At 43.5% G+C, this 22,938-nt stretch overlaps 1 protein-coding gene across 4 annotated transcripts in view; it reads left to right on the top strand.

Moving 5' to 3' along the window:
- CSNK1A1 (casein kinase 1 alpha 1) overlaps positions 1-22,188 on the top strand; it is a 33,293-nt gene extending 11,105 nt beyond the window's left edge. The window contains exons 3-11 of one of the 4 annotated variants that reach the window (XM_054642541.2): positions 1,047-1,173; positions 2,984-3,082; positions 5,477-5,560; positions 8,260-8,399; positions 11,467-11,545; positions 12,528-12,602; positions 13,911-14,017; positions 14,858-14,970; positions 19,936-22,188. In XM_054642541.2, the coding sequence (XP_054498516.1) occupies positions 1,047-1,173; positions 2,984-3,082; positions 5,477-5,560; positions 8,260-8,399; positions 11,467-11,545; positions 12,528-12,602; positions 13,911-14,017; positions 14,858-14,970; positions 19,936-19,943 (832 nt within the window). In that variant the 3' untranslated portion in view covers positions 19,944-22,188. Of the gene's footprint in view, positions 1-1,046; positions 1,174-2,983; positions 3,083-5,476; positions 5,561-8,259; positions 8,400-11,466; positions 11,546-12,527; positions 12,603-13,910; positions 14,018-14,857; positions 15,012-19,935 lie in introns of those variants that run through there. The other 3 variants (XM_054642539.2, XM_054642540.2, XM_054642542.2) reach the window with 3 other exon arrangements.
- Positions 22,189-22,938: the final 750 nt, after the last annotated feature.

Below are 22,938 nucleotides of genomic sequence, written 5' to 3' on the forward strand. Positions count from 1 at the left end.
TCCTTGGTGTAAGGACCAGGAGCTCAGAAGAGGCAGAATTGCAGCCTTCTGATCAAACAGGTGCCCTGTCAGCTTCAAAACAGTTTTTCACTCACAGCTGTCACTTGACTGTGGTTATCTGGGACGTGCAGAAGGGCTGGAGAGGAGAATATTCCAGCCCTGTCTTTCAAGGGTGGAGATTCACACTGAGATGTGCAGGAGTCCAGGAGGTGACTCCAGGCCTGCTCAGGAGCTTGGCTGGGGAGAGACCACCCCCAGCTGCAGATGCAGTAAAGCAGGGCTATGGTGGAAATGTTAAACATGGATTGGAAAGGAAATCATCCAAGGAAGAGCTTCTGCTTGTCCTCACAGCATTGTTAGCCTTTATTTTTGTCCAAAATGGATGTATTAGGCACTTAAAGGTTACTATCATAGTATAGCTGCAATTAATATTTTGTTATGTTTCTAATTTGCTTTTCTGACACCTGAGTGCTTCTTTCTCTCTGATATTAAAAGCCTGATAAAGAGCCTCTATTTTGACTTAATTGCAAATAGAACTTGATTGGCATTTTTAAAATTGAGAAATAAATGAAAAATTCATTTCATTCGTTCAGTTCACTATGTGAGTGAACTGCTTTGGTCTGGTGCAGAGAAGTCAGACCTGAAAACGAAGCCTAGGGCACGTCAAGATGGTTTTGTGGAGTGAAATGATGCAGTTGCAATGAGAGTAAGATGTCCTGCAGAAGAATTTCAGTCTGGGTGTTGTACACACACCTCAGTGTAAGGACACTGCTGCTTTGGCTGCATTTTCATTCTGGTGATTGGTATTTTGGTTGTTGATGTGGAGTAGTGTTTTCTCTTCAGGGAAGATTGCCAACTTGTGTGTTCTGGTTTGTGCTCAGACTTTTGTTTCCAGGAAAAATAAGATATTACCAGCATTAATTTCTCATTAGCTTTCAAGATGGTACATTAGTCAGCAACGTGCCCTTGCAGCTGAGAGCACTGAGGGTACCCTGGGCTGCATCAGGATTGCTGCTAATAATGCTGGATCATTTCCTCTCTTGCAGGTGGTATGGTCAAGAAAAGGACTACAATGTTCTAGTCATGGATCTTCTGGGGCCCAGCCTGGAAGACCTCTTCAACTTCTGTTCTCGCAGGTTTACCATGAAAACAGTACTTATGCTAGCAGACCAGGTATGTGCACACCTGGGGGAGCAGCCTCAGAGCCCTGAGGGGGTCCTGCAGAGGGGGTTCAATAATTGATGCAGTGTTTTGGGCACTAAGTGAACACTTGACCTAAATGAGGACAAAGGGATGGTGGTTTCTGTGTGCTCTGCCCTACCCAGTGCACCGAGTGGGAGGGCACTGCAGCTGCCAGCTCCTTTGTGCTGCTGCTTTAAGGGCAACTTCATGAAAATGTTCAGACTCATTTGGGTGGGTTCACTGCCAGTATCACCACAGAGGCTGTGGTAGGGGGGCTGAAACAGTCTCCAGTTGTGGCTGATTTGATTCAATGGCATCTGTGGTGACAAGGTGCAAGTCTGTCCCTGTGCTCTCACACCCTCCTGTAGCCTCTAGTGATGCCTCAGGTTTTAGCTTTTCTATTTTTCACATTCTGTACTGCTTTAGTTCTGAGCTTCATATGAGGGCATGGTGAGTTCTCTTCACAGAGCAGGGAGACAAAACAATTCCTTCTCCAGCTGGGCACCAAGGACAAACGATCCAAGGCATCACTAGGACCAGACAGAGAGCTAATAATAAATAACTGCCTTGCTTGTTTGGTCCTCACAGACAGTTCTTAAAGCTGTTAGTGGAGATGCCACTCTACCTCCAACATAATCAAGGCCTCTAAAACTCTCTTAAGTCTTTTTTTATAGCAGTTGGTATTTTTCCAACTTGGTCATGAGAATACAGCATTTGGAATGAGCAGCCATCTTCATTTCTTGCTGCTTAATAAATGGCTTGATTGTGCTTCCTTCAGCTCCTTGAAAAGCACTGAGGGTTTTTCAAGTTGAATTTTTCAATGGTAGTTGAAATTTCATCTAATATTACGTAATAGATATCAGCACCAAGTTGTCACTCAGCCAGATGCTCGTAGAATCCCAGGCTCTTGGCCAAGGAAGCTCAAGGCATTTGTCTGGAGACAAGGTCAGCTGTCCCTGTTCTCACTGCCCTGGGAGGGTGATGTGCTTGCTTTAGAGAGCCACTGCCTGCTCCCCTAGCCAGAGTCTGGGTGTGACAGCATCTCCAGGAATCCACGAGGGGTTTGTGCATTATTCCTAGGATGATGAGCATTAATTGGCTGCCAGCTGGGAAACAGGCAGAAATGGGGGATGGCAGGGCTCAGAAGTGGCTTTTAGGGCACAGTCCAGCAAACAGCTGTCAGGGGTGTGATGTAACAACTCAAGGCTGCAAGAGGAGTGTTTGAGGAGCTGCAGAGCTGTGCCACATAACCATGGGCTGTGATCTCACCCACAGGAAATGGGCTGGCCCTGTATGATGACACAGATGTGCCAGAGTTTCTCCATGTCTCCAGATATTCTGGGATTAGGGTAACCTGGCTATGGCAGGATGGGCCACCATCAAGTTGGGACTTGGCCCATGAAAACTGCTACCTGAAAAGTGATGTTTGATGAATGAATAACCAGATGAATGAGTAACTGGGGCAGGGGGAGGGAATGAGCTTTAAAATTGGCTTGTGGTAGCTATAAAAGCTTTGAAACAATGAAAAAAATTAATTTTTAATTGGATGCTATAGTTAGAAACACGAACTTCAATATCTGGGAATTATTCAGGTATTTAATCTGCCAGTTTCTGACCAAGATTGTGGAATTTTAACATGAAAAGAAGCTACTCAGCATTTAAAAAAATTGGTTTTCATTAAGCAAATGCATAAACTGAAGTTGCAGAGGAAGGTAACTCTAAAAATTCATGCTTTCATTGAAGGTTTAATGAAATGTCTTGCTCTCTTTGAAATCTTACATGTTGCTGGTTTTTTTTACAGATGATCAGTAGAATTGAATATGTGCACACAAAGAATTTTATACACAGAGACATTAAACCAGATAACTTCCTAATGGGTATTGGGCGTCACTGTAATAAGGTTAGTCCAAAGCTCTTTGTTTCCAAGCTGCAGAGGGAATGCCTGTGTGATTTGATTCCAGCTGCACAACTTTTGTAAAATCCATTGCTAAAACTGCTATTTTGGATGCTAAACCACAGTTCTTGGGTGGGAGAACTTGGTTTTCTTGGTGTCCACCTGTAAATGCTGTGGGTCTCTGACCCACCCTGGGGGATCCACTTGATTGCAAGATGATTTCTGGCCTTGCAACAAGGTTATAAACTAACCCTAGAGAATACTTGGCTACTTCTCTCAAGATGTCTGTTGTCATAGCATTTTATTCCTCTATGATAAAGTCAAATCTTATCTTTGGCTTTGGGGCTGACCTCCTAAGGATGAAAACAGTTTGTGCAACGTGGGAGCTCCTGACCTACCAGTCAGCAGGGCAATAAACCTTGCAGTGACAGACTGGTAAAGTCTCTTCAACCATCAGAATTGTGGATAAGACCAAGAGCCAACATGCAGATACTTTTATAAATAAAAGAAATGATGCAATTATGTTGATGGAAAACTGTTAAGCTGTAGAATACCTGCTGTACAAAAAAAAAATTTTGTCTCAGTTTACTTTGTGGGGGAAAAAAAGCTGAGGGTGGGTGGGGGGGTGGGCTGAGGTTGGTACACTTTTTGGGATGGGTAAACATAGTCAGAAGTGCATGTTTCCTGCCTGGAAGGCAACTTTTTCCTTTTATTTTTAGTTTTCTTGAGTGAAATATGCTTAATCCTGCAATTTGTATGTCGAGCTCGGGCAGACAGGCAGCATTGGCAATGCATTAAGCATGCTACTGATTAGAAATTAACTTCAGGACAAATGTACGTGATCAAGCTGTTTATTGGAAGCAAGATTCCCACTTATCTTCTCTAGATGCCATCCCAGGATGTCTCATCTGGTTAGGCACTACCAGTAATCAAAATGTTTACCTTTGTTTGCCTGTATGAATGCCAACTTCAGGGCCATGAGCATTAGAAGGGGAAAGCTTGGATAATGTGAGATAACAGCTCTTGTCTGAAGAGGTGCAATGCACTGAGTGTTTAGAGACAACCATGGGTGGAAAAGCTTGTAATTCCAGCTGAAAGACAGTCTTTATGTAATCCTGTTGCTGTTCAACTTTGTTTGTTCCCAAGTTTCATACTTTCACTCTGTACAGCTCTATTTTTCTCTGCTGTGTTGAGCAGTTTAGGCTCCTTAATTCTCTGGCATGACTCAAAGTAGAACTTGAAAACTTTTATTTTGGTTTTTTCCTAGTTTTAGTTTCTGATTTCCAATTGTTCTTTTTGGGCCATTTTTCTATACTTTTGCACAGTCATGCTAGGTTGGCATTGCTGCACTCCAGTTCATCTTGGTGTGGATTAATGGCCTAGAAATTGCTGCTCTGCTTACTTTAGAGGAGGAACACATTAGATTTGCATCAGCTGAAATCAAAGACAAAATTGCCTACAAACCATTTGATTTTTTCCCTTTAGGGAGCCATGCAATGATATGGCGGTAAAGCACTGTGGGCATGGGCTTCACTTATGTTTCAGGGGGTTAGGGAGTTAGTTCCTGACCCAAGTGCAAATTAATAGTTTTACATGAGCAAAATATGGAATGGGTTCCTTCAGTTTGGAATCAAGGGCTTTGTCTAGGAAACATTTGCCACCATACAATATTTAATGTTTCTTTTTGTAACCAAGTGTAGTTTTGGGGTTTTTAGAGATGCCTCTACACAGTTCAAAGAAAATCAGCCACAAAGACTAGAACAGCATGGTAATCTTGTTCCAGTAGCTTCCTGTCAGTTGTATTAAAAAAAAAAAAATTAAATTGATTTTTTTCCCCAAATTTTAATTTGGTGATTGGGAGAAATTTTGCTCCCACCTTAAAAGATGAATTTCCAGCTCTGCTAGAAATAAGCCCTGCATGCTTATGAAAGTAAACTTTAAGGTGACTAAATGCCTTCTACCTCTTCCTTACTGAAGATTTTACTTTTTCTAAATATCTTATGGGGGAAGGGCAGTTTGTGGAACCAAAGGCTGCTTTTGTAAGCAAAAACTTGAATTTCCTTTTTTAATAGAGCCAAATGTCACCATTGCTATCCCTGGTTAAGGCAGTGCCATTTTGGAGCGGCTCACAGTTGAAATTTACCTTGTCCCATCTGTCAAATTTTCTCCTTGGAAAAAAAAAAAATAATACCACGATAAATAATCAAAATATGACTCCAAAAAAAAAAAAGAGATGGAAAGATACAGTTTTTTTGAAAAGTACAGTGCTTGGTGGAAGAAGGATGGCATTTGGCTACCCTGTTCTTTCTCGAACGCCTCGGTGTTGCCTGTCTGCGCCGGCCAATGTTGCAATGTAAGCAAGACTGTTTGATGCACTGCCACCCTCTATTGTTTGTTCAGTGTTTAGAATCTCCAGTGGGGAAGAGGAAAAGAAGCATGACTGTTAGTACTTCTCAGGACCCATCTTTCTCAGGATTAAACCAGGTCTGAACTGTCTCCTATTCCAACCTCAACCCCAAATTCATGTGCTTTATTTTTTGTTTCGGTTAATTTTTCTTTTTTTTTCGTTTGGTTTATTTTTTGTTTTTTATTTTGTTTTTCTGGAGAATGTAGACCTTGCAAAAGCACCTCTTATGTTGGCATTATTCAGACATACTTGGCAAACATGTAACATTACTAAGATGTTTCCCTGTGGCGCTTGTTTAAATTGTGGAATTATTTCTAAACTTTGATAGGGCTAAATGTACGTGCTTGATTTCAGGTGCAGGTTTTATTTGTGGTCTTTCCAACTCAAAAGGCAATCTCCTAAAAGTGTGGTGAAGGATAGACATGAAATAGCAGGGCTCCTGCTTGCCTTGCTGGAGGTTTCCTGCAGTTCCTATGGATGCATGTGGAGAAGTTCTGTTACCACTTCAGCCAGACTCCTCCCCGTGCAGTTTCCTTGCAAAACCACCCCAAATGTGTAATGAAGACTTAATATTTTCATCCATTTTGCTTAAAAACTGAAACTACTGCGACAAGCTGCATCTTGGAGAAGCAGGAGCTTATCTTGTAGTGTCTAATGTCATATTTCTGACTCTTGAAGAGAAGATGAATTGCAGAGAGAGGAAGACATTTGCCAGTTGGTAGCAGGACAGCTGGAAATTGCTGAATATGAATCACTGCTCAGGAGCTTGGCCGTTGGTGCACAGCTTTCCACAGTAGTCTCCATGGATTAAATCCCAGGCAGATCCCTGCTGTACACAAGCTGACAGGCTTCTGTTGTCTGCTTCTGAAACTTTCTTATCAGAGGCACAGACTTTGATCTACTTCTCTAGTTGCTCTTGGCAAAAATCGTGCCCTACTTCTCCAGTTTCCTGCTGATAGTGCAACAAACAGAATGAAGGTGGTGTGAGGTTATCTGGGAGCTGGCACTGGGACGTTCTGTGCTCGTCCAAACTGAGCTGTGTCTCCCAGCTTCGTCCTTTCCAGGAGGGGCTCACTCCTCTGCCTTCAGCCCATCCACAGGGACATACAGACTGATCCTGAGCTAGGGAACAGAGCAAACTTCCCCAGGGAAGCTGCTGCTGTAAAATAATAGCCAGTTACAGGTCTGTGTTGTGGACCAAATCAGAAAATGAGGGATTGCATTCGAGCTCAGGCTTTGCTTCTAGGAAAGTCACAGCAGAGCAATCACGTAGAGCCTTACACTGTCTGCTTTGGGATTCAATATCAAATATTTCCTGGCATATCAGGTGATTTCCTGGTAGCTAGGGGACATATCCACATGCTCACTGAGTAGCTGCCTGTAGTGGGTGCAGCACAGCCAAGACCCACACCTTGCTGGGCTGTCTGAGCATGGAGTTGATTTATAAACTTGGGTTTATGTCCCTTGCTCCAAGCATTCTGGGCTTTCAGGATGACTTTCACCTTAACAGCAAATGGAGCACTGCAGTGCCTTGTGTTTGCATGTAGATCATGGCAAGACTTCAACCCCAGGTTTTCTGCTCTGACACCAGTAGTTTAAGAGGATTTTAGCTTTGCTTTTTCCTGTCTAGGCTACTGTAGTTGGTAAATCTTCTTGAATCAGAATTCTGAGCCATAGCTATTCTGCAATTGAGAAACTTTCAGTATCTTGGATACTTCAAACAGAATTTCCTAGTTCACAGCACTTCCAGTGTGCCAGTGACCCCCCCATTTCAGCCTTGGATGTATTTTAGTCTCCAGTTTGCTTTTAAAGATGTATCTTCAGTTCTGGAATCAGCTTTAAGGTGATACAGAGTTGGTTTTTACTGAGACTTTACCAAACTTGAAATGTCTTCTTTCCATCACGTTCTGCCCCCACCCAAGTTACTTTTGCAGCACTGATCAGTCTGTAGGGATTGTAGTCCTTGATCCTGTAGCATTAATCCAGTGTTGGAATCAGGATTTGTAGCTTGAAGTCTGAAAGGTTCTTTATGTGCTTCTTTCTGCCTCAGCTTTTTTTGCCTAGGCCTGAAATCTTGCCCAAGAAAGTACAGCCTGGATGACCCTTTGTAGGTGGGCTGGCTGGCAGCACGCTGATTACCACACACTAATTACCACACACTCAGGTTGCTAAATACCAAATCATTGGGCAAGCTTGGTTATTAGAAACCCAAATTGGATCCATTCCTTGGCTCCAGCTTCCTGGCTGTGCTAAAACCAGCGAGTTTGTCCTGCTGCTGTGGCAGTGTTCTGGGAGCCTTACAATGAGCCAAGAACAAGCTGTCTTGTTTGCTGGGGAAGATTTTGGCCTTGTGCTCTGCAGAATGGCCACTGTTCTTTGGGACAGGAGGGTGCAGGGTGTGCCTTGTGCATTGAGCTGCCCTGAGCTCCATGTGTGTGCCCTTTGTGCCAGTGGGGTCTGGGATGTGCTTTCACACATCTTCCTCCCTCAGGAGACTACAGTAGTGATAGGAACTAGTGGCAGAACTGAGCTCCAGAGGCTGAGTAGCACCATCTAATCCATTGCAGGGGATTGAGAAAAGGCTTGAACTAATTCACCATCGAGTTTTTAACTGACTACTTAAAGCTGGTTGCGCCTCCGCACTGTTACTTTGCTTCTTTTAACTGTAGGCTGTTACATTGTCTGGGTGTCTTAAAACATAGCTAATGCCTACTGAAAGAAGTTGGGAATTTGGGGTTTTGGATAGGAATCTAACCTATTTTCATTTCTCTTCAAGTTATTCCTTATTGACTTTGGTTTGGCCAAAAAGTACCGGGACAACAGGACAAGGCAACACATACCATACAGAGAAGACAAAAATCTCACTGGCACAGCTCGATATGCCAGCATCAATGCACACCTTGGCATTGAGCAGAGGTGAGTGCAACCTTTGGAGGGTGCAGGGTGCTCTTTGGAGGCTTCTGAAGAGTCTGAGCTCATTTTGTATGAAAAGTGTATCCATCTCTTTGCAAGTGTTCCTCCTTTTGGCTGCCTGTGCAAGGGTGGGGGGAAAATCCAAGCACCTGATTTGCTTCTTAAAGAGACCTGTGTGTCTTGCAGACATCACGTGGATGTTCTGCATATTATTTTGGCTTTTTAAAGGCTAAGCCATACTTTGATGTGGGTGTGTCAGAGGCCCTTCACACATAAAATGGTGCACTTTGCTGATGTGTTGGTACCTGTTGGCAGCACTGCTGACTGGCTTGAGAGGCCTTTCTGTAAGCACAAAGGCTGTTCTAAAGCTGGTGTCTGGCCTGTTTTCCCACTCTCTTCAACTTACTAAACCATTATTTCTCCTTTTGCCTGCAAGCAAGACTTAAATACCTTCAGTCACACTGTATTTTAGTTTTATGTCTGTAGGTATGTACACATGTGTGTGGATATATTTATTAGAGCTTTGCTTAATCAACAAACACATATTTTTATCTTCTGGATCAAAGGCATTTTGTTCCTACAGAATCCCAGCATTTTCTAGTGGAGAGAGCACTTCAAGTTGTTTGGAGGTGTTAGGTATTTATGGGATATCAAGGGATGCCTCTCTCCCTTACCTCTGTGCCTAAAATTGTACTGGATAACTGAAGAGTGTGGCTTTACCTTTCTTGGATAGTTAAAACTTCCAGGAATGTCTGTGCCTCTGACCTTTTGGCTAACCAAGATGAGGATGACAGAATTTCTCGTGGTCAGCTTCAACATGTAACCCACAAATGGTGCTTTAAAATGCTCCATGTTTCCTTTTTTACTTTAATTTCCTTAAGGTTCCTTCAGGGTATTTTATTGTTTGTCAGTGCCATTATTTAAGCCAGCTTGTCATGTGGCTCAGGAAGATAATGACAGGTGTCACTTCTGAAATAAATGCATTTCACAGATCCCAAGCAGTTCTGGTAAGGGAATATAATATCTGTGCTTGCACCTGAGAGAAAAGGAGAGATCTGCAAAGTATGTTGCTTTAGAATTTAGTTGGGCACCAAAAATTGAGTTTAGTTGAATTTTACACCATATCTGCTGGTAATGGGAATTGTGTTATAATTAGAAATGTAGGTTGGTGCTTGCTAAAAGCTGCTAAACTGTCTAGGTCAAGCCAGCAGTGAGGCAAAGAAGTAATGCATTCCTGTATTCAAGAGAAACCAGTTCTGGAGCTTATGGCAGAATATTTCAACCTCTAGTCCTGTACTTTTAACTGTTACAGAACATGTTTTGCTACAGGTAATGACAGCTGTGCTCAAGGAGCTGTTTGCAGTGGTATTTATTTTAATATTGGAGAGGATTGTCCTGTTTTCCAAATCCTGAAAATTATTTTTATCAATATATTGTAATAATGTACCCACTGCAGATTTACAGAACTAAATGTTTCCTACTACGAGATCATTGCATTAAACACTAAAACAATGAGCTGGGTGGGGGGTGGATACTCTTCATCCCTTTATTCCTTCTGAATTTACCACTGCCTTCTCAGAAAATTTTATGTCCCTGTACAGGTTCACTGAATGCTGTTGGTGATTAAAATCTGCAGTTCTAATGGAATTAGCAAGTTTTGCAGGCTGGAATTTGTGGGCTCAGTATCATTTTCCAGCCCTTTGTCTGTGGTTTCATGTTGCAGCTGAGATGATCTGAGGGGAGGGAACCAATCCCCTCTTCCCTGGGCACAGCAGAGCTTTTCTGGCCTTGTGCTCAAAGCTCTCTGGAGCCAAGCTGATTTTCCCCTGGGATTGCTTTTCCTTTGTTCCCCAAGGGTCACAGAGCTGGCCCATGAGTGAGGGTGCCAGGCTGTTCTGGTTCTATTGCCTGGGCTAGAACACAAAACATCACCAGCTTCTTTCTTCTCCTACCAAGTTAGATCAGGTTAGAGGCTGTTCCCACTTCAGGGGAGCTGTTTTCCCCTCACCTTTTTGTGTAATCCTGTTTGCAATACCACTGTCAGCCTTTTGATCTTTGTAGAGTCTGTCCTGCCACCCTTTAAATCCTTCTCTGGGTGAGAGAGCAGCAGCAAAACCCACCAGGTTTTCCCCATAAGGGAGCAGGGAGGAGAAAAAGAAGTTATTTTTCTGCCTCATATTAAATAGATGTCAGCTGCAGAGGGGCAGTCAGAGGAAAAATCTGATTTTACCACAGCTGGGAAGAGGCAACTTTGCCAAGAGGAGAAAAAAATCCTGGAGTGTGTTATCCACTCCAATGAACTGTGCTGCTCTTGGTGCTCAGGAAAGCTGTGAGCAAAGTACAGTGGAGTTCATGTGGCCAGAGTGGGGATGTGGAACATGTGCAGGGCAGAAAGCATTTGAAGCCTATTGCATGAGAGTTTGTGCAAGTTCTCAGCTGGATCACTTTGGAGTTCTCCAGCTGCCTTGGAACTGACTTTGGGGGGAAGAAGGCAGAGGCACCTCTGGGATTGATTCATGCACCTCCATAAATATTGCTGCCTTTTAAAATCAGAGACAGCTCAGGGGGTTTGGCAGAAGGCAAGGAAGAAAGGAGCAATGCCCCTTAGGGACCAGGTGGTCAGGATTGATCCCAGGCTGAGCCAAGGTTCAGGGAAAAATGTGACTGACAAGATGTTACAGCCTTATTGACCTCATTAACCTCATTCTCTTACAAAGCATTCCATGGTTCCTACAGGAAAATTTTCAGTTTCTACTCAAGCTACTTAAGAAGGCAGGAAAGACATTTCATGGTTGGTTTTTTTGTTGGTTTTTGTTGTTTTGGTTTTTTTTTTTTTCATTTTCCAAAGATTTTGTTTCTCAAATCAGTGTAACTGCAGGTGGAAGCTTAGAACACACAATACCTACAGAATATTCCTTGCTTTAAAAACGAATAGGATCTCTTCCTATCTTGGGCTTTTCTTAGGGTTTATTCCTGAATTATTTTTTAATTTAAAATTTTGAATGCTAGCACTATGGAATAAAGCAAGAAATGGCAGAACTTGTAATTCCTTGTGGTTTTCCTCCTGCAGTCGTCGGGATGACATGGAGTCTCTAGGCTATGTATTGATGTACTTTAACAGAACCAGTCTGCCTTGGCAAGGATTAAAGGTAGGTTAGGATGCTTTTTTTTCCCTCCCCCAGCCTTTTAATATTATTTTTTTTCACGTTTGGGTAGCATGCTTCTGCCTGCCAGGTGGGTTTATATAATGTTTAGCCTCAGTTGTACAAAGCAGCTTTTCCCAAAGCTTGATATTTATAGACTGTGGATTCTGCCTCTTACGCAGCAGGCAAAATGTGCATTGTTGGACTGGCTTAAAATTTATGCTAAACAATAGCTGACATCATCTTTGCCAGTTATTGTCCTGTTGCAGGCTGGGGCCCCTTTGGGAAATAAAAAATAACATTGTTAGTGGCTTTTTGAATTGCTGGAGAGAGCATGGAAATAATCTCTTGCCTGCAAGTTCAGCCTCAGTGGTGTCTTCAGTCCAGGTTATGGCACAACTGAATAATTATTAACTGCAGCAGGCTTGTTCAGGATTTCCATGTATGGGAGCCAGCTACAGACATTAGCAGACATTTCTTATTTCACTTATTTAGACTCCAGTGATTGGTTTTCATGTTTTAATTGTTTTTCTTTCTTCGTGTGAGAGTTGTGTAATTCCAATGGTGTTGCAGCTGCACAGTTTCTAAAAAGGCAGCAGCTTGTGGGCCACTGGAACTCCTCAGCTGCAAATGAATGTAAAGGGTGCAGGCAGCCCTGAATGGGGCACTGAGTGGGAATTAATACAACTTTGGCAAATGTAGCTGCAAGTCTGCTGTGGTTAATGGACAAAAGCAGCAGCATGAACTACACGAGCTGTGCCATGTGATGGAAGCATTAGACTGCGACAAATGGTATTAAACTGTGGCCAAATCTTAATACCAGATTGACCTTCATTCTCTTTGCAATAAGTGTGTGGGACTTGGAGATTTCACATAAAATACTTATGGTTGACCAAAGGATTTTTGTCATTTTTTTTTTTTTTGCTGCTGTCCTTGTTAATCCAGTGTTGCACAATATCTCTTATATTGTGACCTACATGTTCCACAGGCTGCAACAAAGAAGCAAAAGTATGAAAAGATTAGTGAAAAGAAAATGTCCACTCCTGTTGAGGTTTTGTGTAAGGTAAGAGTTTCCAAATGATGTCATACTGTGAAATGGAAATTCTTTTCTTGTTTGGTTTGTTGTTTGTTGGTTTTTTTCCCCCTAAACTTGAGCCAATATATTAAATAGCCTCACATGGCATTTGCTGCTGAATAATTCTGCTTTGGCAGGCAGTGGGTGCCTTGTGTTTGGCCACCCAGCAAGACTGGGAATGTGTACAGGGCAGCATTTGCTGCTGCTCCTTGGCAAAGTTCATGCCACCATCATTCAGGTCTGGCTGACTGTTGGCTGTGCAAGCTCTCAGCTCTCTTAGGTGAGGCTTGTTCAGTTCTTCAAGGTTTACAGTGCAGGTTTGACATCAGAAGTAAATAAGTAACCAAGGTGGAGCTGTCTGGCTCGCCCACATCCACTTTGTGCCTCTCCAGGAGGGTTCATATTGTCTGCCCTTACTCAAGGAGTGCCTGTAGTGGAATTGGATGCAAGTGATCTTTGTTTTCCCAGGGTTTTCCTTTGAGTCTTAAGATTCCTCTTGCACTGTGGCATCTGAGTGCTTCTTAACAAAGATCCTTGAGAGCGCAGCAGGGCCTGTGCCCCTCAGACAGCAGCACCAAGGACTGCACTTTCTAGTCCTGCACATCTCTATCCCCAGAGTCTGACAGCATCTCCCAGACCACTGAACTGGTCATGGAATGGTTTGAGTTGGAAAGGACCTTAAAAATCACCCAGTTCCAACCCCCTGCTGGGACAGGGACACCCTCCAGGTGTCCCTAGTCCAGGTTGCTCAGAGCTCCATCCAGTGTGGCCTTGAACTTCCAGGGATGTTACACCCTGTGGTTTTTTACAGCACTGTTCTGTGTGCTATTACCTATTACAGGCAGGCTTTAATACAGCATTCAATGTTTAAAAATGTAAAGCAGAAAATCTTTGAAAGAGGTTTTCATAATTTAAGTTTTCACACTTAATGCTTATTAACTGACCTTAATGGAAACAAGAGTGAATCTCTTACCAGATAATTATCATTATTTTAGAGACTTAGTTAATAAGAACAAGGTTTAATTAGGATGAACGATGTGCTTTATAAATAAGTTAAATGTTGAAGGTTCTGATTGCAAACCACCCATGAGGTAACAGTTCTGGGGAAGGAATGTGTACCTGAGCAAATCCACATGCTGAACTACAGAACACATTAACAACCAGGGGCAAAGTGGAATTAATTCATGCATCTCCAACCAGTTTGCCTCTGCTGTCAGAGACAGATGTACATCTTGTTGCCTTTGGTAGGAGGTTTTTGCTGTGAGCCATGGCTTGATTAACACTGTTGATTTCCAGGGGTTCCCTGCAGAATTTGCCATGTACCTGAACTACTGTCGTGGCCTGCGCTTTGAAGAGGCACCAGATTACATGTACCTGAGGCAATTATTCCGTATTCTTTTCAGGTCAGTCTCCAAGTGGAAAAGTACAGAAACTTCTCAGGGATCCAGTTGGGAACTGCTCTGTGGGACTGGCACTGCAGAGAGCAGCTCCTGTGTGTGTGGTGTAGGGAGTTCTTCTGGGACTCCCTTTCATTTCAGAGCTTCAAAAGCTGTTTAAAGGACCTGAAAATTATTGTTCAATGTTAAACATAAAGGGAAAAGATTCTCTTGTTTTTGCATTGTGTGATGTGACCACAGGGTTGAGCCCATGCTTCAGGTTCTGTTGCAAGTACCATAAGAAATTGACCCCTTGGTAGAAGTCTTTGAAGCTTTTTATGTTTGGAAATTGGTGCTGGGCCCAGCAGTGGTACCCAGGAGAGAAATTTCAGTGGAGGAGAATAGTGCTGCTTCATTGAGCTCGTTAGAGCAACTGGAACATAAACTCCACCTTGTGCAGTGAACAGCACCTGTCAAAGGAAGGGCTGGTACTGATCTCTCGAGTCTCCCCCCAGGTGTCTGGAATCCAAAGAATTCCTATTCAATGATGTACAATACTGCAGTCTTTCCTTGAAATTATATCTATATGTAAAAAAAAAATAAAGCTCAAAGCTCAGTGCAGACGTGAGGGAGCTGGGCTGCTGCTTCCACAAGTGCAGACCTTTGTGTAAGCAATGAGTAAATGCTGCTGGCTGGCATTTGGGCTTGCTGCAAGAATCCCTTTAAGTTAGTAACACTTAGCATTTCTATACCATTCATAATCTCTAAAGCAGCTTAGAGAAGGAGCTATCCCCTAGTTGTGGGATTTCAGGCAGGGCTTGGCGTTGGCTCGGATGTGTTACAGCAGAACATTTCCCTCTCTTGCAGGACCTTGAACCACCAGTATGACTACACATTCGACTGGACAATGTTAAAGCAGAAAGCAGCACAGCAGGCAGCCTCTTCCAGTGGGCAGGGGCAGCAGGCCCAAACCCCCACAGGCAAGCAAACTGACAAATCCAAGAGTAACATGAAAGGTTAGTAGCCAAGAACCAAGTGACGTTACAGGAAAAACAAAAATTCCACGAATTTGGACAACGGCGGCAATTCCAAGTGTTAGATCAAGGAGGTGGTTTAAAAACTACATTTGGCTCTTAAATTCAAAAGCAAAACCAAAAGACGTCCTTGGAGAATTTGACTACTAACTTTATACCCAAATGTCCTTGTTATTCATATCATTTCTTCTGGGGATGTTGGGTCATTTTTAACCACTGCATCTTTTGCTCCCGCATTAACCACTTTCCAAAAACAAGAAACTGACTTGGTGTTGGGAATGTGACATTTTTATTTCTTTTGATTTATATATATACATATATATGTCCGTATATATGTATAAATATATAATGCAATCCAAAATCCTAGACCTAACACTTTTTAAGGGATGATTCTCATTGACTAGGCGAGGATCTAGAGACTTTGGGTTCTGCTCTGTGGCAGCTGGTACAGTGCTGTGGGTTTGCTTCTGTTCTGTATGCCTCAAACACTGGGAACAGAAAATTGTGACTGCTCTGGCTTCCTGCAGTGGGTTTACATTGAGACATTTGGTCCAGAGTTCAAGGAAGGGACCGGTGAGCTCAAAATGCCTTGTCTACATCAAGCAGTAACCCCAAACTGCTGTGGATTGCCAACTCACAATTTTCTGAAGTATCTGGGTGCTCTGGGGTGGGGCTTCAGGTTTCCTGATGATTTTTGGATGTTTCTAGGTTATGGTTTCAAAGGGAAATGTTGTGACATGTTCAAATGTAATTGTGTAATAACTGAAAACTGAGTTCTGAAAAGACAAAACAGTTTTTTCCCACATGGTCTAGAAGCTTTTAAAATACTTTTTTTTTTTCTTTTTTTTAATGATGCAAATGTGCTGGTGTGAGTCTGGTAAGTCCCTAGGATGAAACTGCCACATCTGTGAGCCAGTCTTGCCATGAAACCAATTCCTGCAGCTGAGCTGTGGATAAAATTGAAACTAATGAGATTGTGTGACTGAGAATAGAGAAGCAAGGTTTAAATTCTGTACTGAGGCCTTGCTGCTCTTCAGTACCTCTTGTCTGTCATTTTTTTATGTATAAAATTACATACTTGCTAAGATGACAATCCTGGAAATCAAAGAAATGCAGAAGTGTTTACAATAAACTTCAACGTTGTTCTTCACATAGTGTGGGAGCATTCAAACCTTACCAGGTGTCTTTAGTCAAAATAGCTATCAAAAACCCACATTTTGTTCAGAATAAATGAAGTATTAAAACACCTGCTGCTTTTCCCAAGATTGAAGTGGTTCTTGAAAAAAAAATAAAAATTCAGAGATGCCATTAAGTGTCAGATTTTTGGCATAGAGTGGCTGGATCTGACAGGCTGGAAACCAGTTCCTGCAGCTGCAACACCAGTAGCAGCCTGGGTGATTAAGCACCTGGGCTTGGATTGCTTCCTGAAATAAAGAAACTCTGACTGAAGTTCAGAACCCAGCCCCACCTGGGGTGTGGAGGGGTTGACTGTTCCAGCAGGAGAAGGGAATTTGCAGAAATGCACATTGCTCACAACAGCTCATGCTCAGAGTGAGGGCTTTGCAGGAGGTGGTGATGTGTAAGTGGAGCCTGCCCTGGAAATCAGGCTGTGAGCTGGTGGAACACAGTTGGGCTGAAGTGTTCTGAGGTTTAACGTGCTGCTCTCTGCCTCAGACAGTCTCTGCACAAGTGCTGTGTGTGAAAGAAAGAAAAGGTCATTAAAGTGATTATCTGCCTGCACCTTGAGGTGATGCTGCAGTGCCAGAGAGCAGAGCTGAGCTCAGTGCCAGGGATGAGCAGGGAAGCTCTGCCATGGAGCCCCAGACCATTTCTGTTCACTGATTTACATTCCTGATCACACTGTCCTTTGGGAGAGACCCCTTGCTGCAGCCAAGATGAAATTCTTGGGGTTTCAGCACAATTTCATTGGGGTTTTTGGGGAATGACTCTCCCCTCCCCATCACCAAAAAAAGCATGTGACCTTTGGGTAATGTCAGCAGAGCATTAAAGCAGTGCTTGGCAAACATCTGAAGACTTCAGAGGCTTCATCTCCACAGCAAAGTAGAGATTTCCAGAGTCCTAAAATCCTACATGTCTTTTTGTGGGGAATTCTGCCTGTTAATGAAGATTTTTTTTGAACCCAGCTAAGCTGAAGGAGGGGGCAGCGTGGCTTGGATGCTCTGTCACATTGGAGAGGATGAAATATCTGGTTATTTTTTTCTGGAGTTCATTAAATTCTTTTGTAGTTGCTGTAGCAAAGCCTGTGTGGAAGTGGCTTAAAAGGCTTCCTGGTATCAAATGTTACCCCTCTGGTAACCCTGTCCATTGAACAGGAGTCCTGCAAGTAGCAATGTACAGGTGCAGTGATTTGTAAAGTGCTGTTGGAGATGTGCATCTGAGCAGGGTGGGCCAGGGAAGGACAGACTCAGATTGTGTGGCCAGTATGCTCATTTACAGATATTCCTGATTTCCTTAACCCAGATCCATGTTAAATCATCAATGAATCCTAGAGTTTACCCAGGCTAAATATTCTGCTTGGTTCCAGAATAACCTGTTCTGTCCATGGCCTTTTTTCTCTTCAGTTTTTTTTCCCCTGCCCCTCTCTGGAACTGTGTGCAGTGTCTTTTGTAACAGCCAGATCAGCTGGTTTGGAACTTGGAGAGGTGAACTGTTCCAGCAGACAGGGCTCTGCTGACTCGGGCAACTTGGGCTGCCTCTCTTTTGCCAGAGCAGCAGTTGTTCAGGTGTGATTTGTAACTGTGCTTACCCTCAGCTTCCCTCAGTCATAAAAGTGACTCAGGCAGTCAATCTGCAGGATAAAGTCTACCAGGTCCATTTGGGAGAGGTGTTTCTAACTCCTGGCACTGGAGATTCTGCCAGGCTGTCAGCAGGTCCATTAATATTTGCTGGATGCCTGTGGTGGTGGCAGGATTGCTCAGAACAGACTGAGACTTCTCTGCTTGAGAAATTAGAATTTACTGACACCTGAATCCTTCTCACTTGCTTGTCTGGAGAAATGGAGAATACACAAAGTCTGAGCATTTCACACTGAGGAGGTTCTTAGGGAATTGCACTGCAGTTGCTGCTCCCCTGTCAATCACACCTTCAGCCATGGTAATAATAAAGCAATTTGAGGATCCCTCAGGTAGCACAGAGATTTTCAGAGGTTTGGGTAACACCTCAGAGGGACAAGGAGTGATGATTTGGCCCTGTATGAAGATCTGTGGAAGTGATGCCACCATGAGCTCTCCAGCATGTTCCTCATGCCAGCAGTGCTCTGTGTGCTCTGAGTATCTGCATCTCACCTGACAGCTGTGGTTGGGCTGTGGCTTTACAGGACTTTGAAGGGACATTTTGAGTTGAATCCAGCCCCCTGTTGCTCTCTGTAGCTGGACATCCTCCTGCCCATATTACCTTGGGTTTGAGGAGTTCTAATAGCAGCAGATCATTTGGTAGGATGTCCTTTGTCCTCAGGTCCAGGCTCCCATTTCTTGTGAAATATTCAGACTTCTGAAGCAATGAGTTGATCTATTTCTTTCCACACTCTGCTTTGTTGACTTTGTTTTGGCTGCTTTGATGGAGAAAGTGGTTCAAAAGATGAATCAGTGTTCTCTGCTGAACACACTAAATGGAAAAACAGCATAATTTTTGGTTGTGTGTATCAAGTAAGGATTAGGGAACTCAGGAGTCCCTGGGCTTTCTGTGGGAACTTGCACTCAAGTGGGAATGGCTGTCTTGATTCTGGTGCAGGATTTATATATTTTTTTTTTAATGTGACCAGTGCTGGATAAAGAGAATTGTTCCTCAATGCATTAACACTGGGTTTGAAACAAGTTCTTGAACCTCTTTGAAATGACCTGTAGCCAGTTCTGGAAGAGTTAAAGCCATTTTCTGGGTGCTCTCCAGATACATTTTGGATGGAATGTCAGACTAGTAAGGCTTGTTTGCACTTGCTTCTCTCTGGATGACAGCACAAGCTATAGCTGAGGTCAGCTCTGTCTGTATTTCACTGAGAAGAGATTTCTGTTGCAAAAACTCGGAGCTGTTGCTGTGATGAACTCACCCATGGGCAGAACCATCCTGTCTGGAGAGCACCCAGAAGGGAAACTGGCTTGGCAAGGCCATCTTTGGTTGAGGCTGTGGAGCACAGCCCTGCCACCTGAGTCACCAGAGAGGAGCACGGAGGGAGGACTGGCCCAGCCTGCAGTACCTGGTTCCTGGAGATCCGTGTGTGTGTTCCTGTACCCTCCCCATGCCCCAATGCCGTTTGGAATTCTGAACATGAGAAGAATTGCAGTGTGTGCAGCACCTCCCCTCCGTGTGAGTCAGCCCCTGTCCTCCCCAAGGCTGAGGTGTGCTGTGGCTGTCCCAGGTGCTGCCTGCTGTGGGTGCCCAGAGCGTGCTGCTGTGGTTTGTGGTGCCAGCAGCTGCTCTAAGGGGCTGGGTGATCCTGGGCTGGCCGTGTGACACTGCCTGTGCCGCTGCCGTACTGCGGCTCTGGAGAGCTCCCTGCAGTCAGGTGACAGCTTGACATTCAGGGACATAAACATGAGCCGCTGCAGACGAGGAGAAAACAATCCTATGAAATTACATCCTGTTTCCTAGTGGCAATAACACAGCTTGTTTTCAAACTGCTGGGCTGAATTCCTGCTGGAGGAATGTGGCATCCAGCTGGTGCATTCAGCCTGTGTCCCAGTGCAGCAGGAGGTGAGAGCCAGAGCTGTGCGAGCTCCAGAGCCGTGGCAAATGCCGGTTACCTTTGGAAATGGACCCCAGGAACTCTGCAATTCCCAGATGGAGCAGCATTTTCCCCTTTGAATGACCATAACTGCTGTTTAATTTCCCTCCTGTGAATGCTGTTGCTCGTTTCCATCCCGTATCAGTAAGTTTGCCCTTGTGTTTATCTTGCAGGTTTCTGAGCATGACGAGGATGGGACAAAGCAGAGCAGATCGGAGCAGGACTTGTCACTCCCCAAATCCTAGAAATTTTAGTTGATACACTTGCCAGTGGCTGTGGGCAACCATTTCCTTGGTGTAAAGAACTTAATATCAGTATAAACTGGCTCTGGGCAGTGTCAGTGATGCTGCACTTCGAGTTGTAGCAGCTGTAATTGTGAATATTACTGAGATAGTGAAACATGGTGTCCAGTTTTCTATTGCATTTTTTTCAAGTGGAAAAGTTAACTAATGGTTGACACACAAGTGGAGAAAATTGTGCATATGCCAATTTTTGTTACCTTTTTACTTTGAACTACACTGCTTATGAGATCTCATTGTTTTGGAAGAATGGCATGAACAGTCTTCGGCAACAGTTGTGATAATTGTAAATGCTCACAATTGTGCACTCTTTTCTGGTTATTCCTCCCTGGGTTTTGAAAGTTGTACACTTAAAACATTCTTAAAGTTGTTGGCTTCTATGTGCAACATACCAAGCCAGCTGACATGGTAGTAACCAAAGATTCCAGTTTTTAAGCATATGAAAGACTCTGCCTGCTTACCTGTGCTAGAAATAACAGCATCTAAAGTGAAGACTTAAGAGAAACTTAGCGACTACTAGATAATCTTTAGGACTCTGCATTAACTCTATAATGTTCTTGGTATAAAAGGAAAAACAGCATATTTGTCACGAAATTTAGTTAACATCTTACAACTGAACCTGTATGTAAGTTGCTTAGATAAATGTAATCACTGTAAACATCTATATGATCTGGGATTTTGTTTTTATTTTGAAGCGGGAGCTTTTTTGTTTACAAGTTCATTAAAAACTAAAAACTGTTTCTGTAAGGAAATGAGATTTTTTTAATTTGCCTTGTTAATTCAGTTTAAGAAATTTACATTACCCTGTTTTTAAACCAAGTTTAAGGCCATTTGTTAAGCAAAAGAAGTCATATTTCTTTCTAAATCATTTTAGATTTAGTGTTGTAACTCTTCCTCATTTTGTTTTTAAATAAATTTTGTATTTTTTCCTTGAGGGGGAAGGGGCAGTCTTGCATTTTTATAACCTGTTGTTTGAGACCAGCCCTCCATAATAAGATTGGAATTTTTTAAAATGAAATGGCATCTTTTGCAGACCCAGGATTGGCAGCCTCCGAGCATTGCCATGTCCTGCCTCGGCTGGACTGACTTGTGATTGCTGCTTTGGAGAAAAAAATTGGAATGGTTTGAAAAAATTGGGATGGTTTGAAACCAAGGCATTTTCTTTCAAGTTCTTGTGAAGTGGATATGACCAGATTTCCTCTTGTTCTTGGGGGCAGCCTCGCACCATGCAGAGTTCACATTGGTTACTGCCCCAGGCTGTCTTCCTTCTCACTCCTACTCTAGCCCAGCTGAAAGAAAGAAATACTTTTATTGCTGGTAATTCTTTAACAGTGTAATTTATTCCTTTATAGCATGTCAGAATAAATTAAAAAAAAATGTCTGAAAATGCTGCCAGATGCCTATTGTGTAAATGTTGTCTGTATGTTTGCTTTTTAGACAGTTTTCATGCATGGAGCAGAGGTCCTGCTCACGGTTCATCTTTTTTACTGTTGGAAAAGATCTTTCTTTCCTTTTGAAAACTGTTTCTTCAGGATCATAAGACACTGTGCACTCCTGGACTGGTGATGATGTGGATCAAGGCTCCCCTATACTCTGTCCAAGAAGGATCTGCCCTGAGATGTTAAGCTTTGGGTGGAGAACACTGTGTGCTAAAAATAACAAATAATAAACGCTGGGATAGATAATCTGGGAGGCAGGGAGGCTGCTGGGCTGCAGAGATAGCAGAGCACACAGCAGGCTCTGCTGCCTGCCAGGTGCAAGAAGAAATGGAGCTCATTCTCCTGGCCACGATGGTTTTCCAAACTCCCGAGTCTTGCCCCATCCAAATAAGGATGCTTTTCAAGCAATGCCTCCTATGAAAACCAGTCTGTTTGTAAGAACTGGTATCTAGAGCACTGTGAGATGTCCTTATCCATGATTTCTGCTGTCTAGGCAACGTGTCTGACAACACACGTTGGCAGGAGGGGAAGAAGCATCAATGAAATGCCTCCTTGGCAGCTGTCCTTGGAGAGGCTGCTCGGAATTGTTGTGGCATCGCTTTTCGTGCTCTGACATGAGATACTTGCTGAAAGGTTGGAGAAAACAATTTGGTTTCAGGAGAATAAATTATTTTCTTTGTCCATTAAATTTGCTCGTGACTTTGAGGGGGGTTTGGAAACAGAGCTGCTCCTGATGAGCTCTGCAAGGGAGACTAAATACATTTAGGGTGTCAAAATGCATTGGTTTGTAGCTTGGGGAGCTGCACGTGCTGTGGAGGAGCCTGGAGCTCTGTCAGCCTTGCAGATGTGTGGGAACAGAATTTGTTTCTGGGCCAAGTGTTTTGCATCAACAGCCTGTGCCAGATGTGCTGGCCAGGCCGCGAGGTGCCCTCCTTAAACAGGCGCCCAACACCCTTTTGCTGTGTGCTCTCCTTGGTTTGTAACAAAAGACTCCAGCCCGAAGGATTGAAACTCTGGATCCTGACTTCTGCTTGCACCTCTGCAAAGGTTTTGTGTGGAGAGAGATTCACCTGCCAAGCCCACACTTCTGCAAGCAGCCCCAGGCCCTTGACGAGGAATCATCATTTGGACAAGAGGCTGTAAAGCTCAGGATCTGCAGCCTCGTGCTCCCTGGAAAGTGCCAGAATTCGGGCAATGACATTAGGCTGTGACAACAGCTCCTTATTCACCTCACTAAGCTGCGCCCAGGGTTCCAAAGCAATTTATTAACCTCCTTAGAAGGACTCTGAGAGGCTTCCTAAGGCCACCTTCTAAAGGATTGCTTAATTGGGAGCACGGAGTGCTCATGTGCAGAGCGCTGCTTCATTATTTTTAACCTATTTAAGCCATTCCTTGTTAGAAGCAGTTGAGAGCCTTTTTCTCTTCTCCTGTAAAGGCT

The sequence above is a fragment of the Agelaius phoeniceus genome, chromosome 15, assembly GCF_051311805.1.
Source record: "Agelaius phoeniceus isolate bAgePho1 chromosome 15, bAgePho1.hap1, whole genome shotgun sequence".
Classification (NCBI taxonomy): Eukaryota; Metazoa; Chordata; class Aves; order Passeriformes; family Icteridae; genus Agelaius; species Agelaius phoeniceus.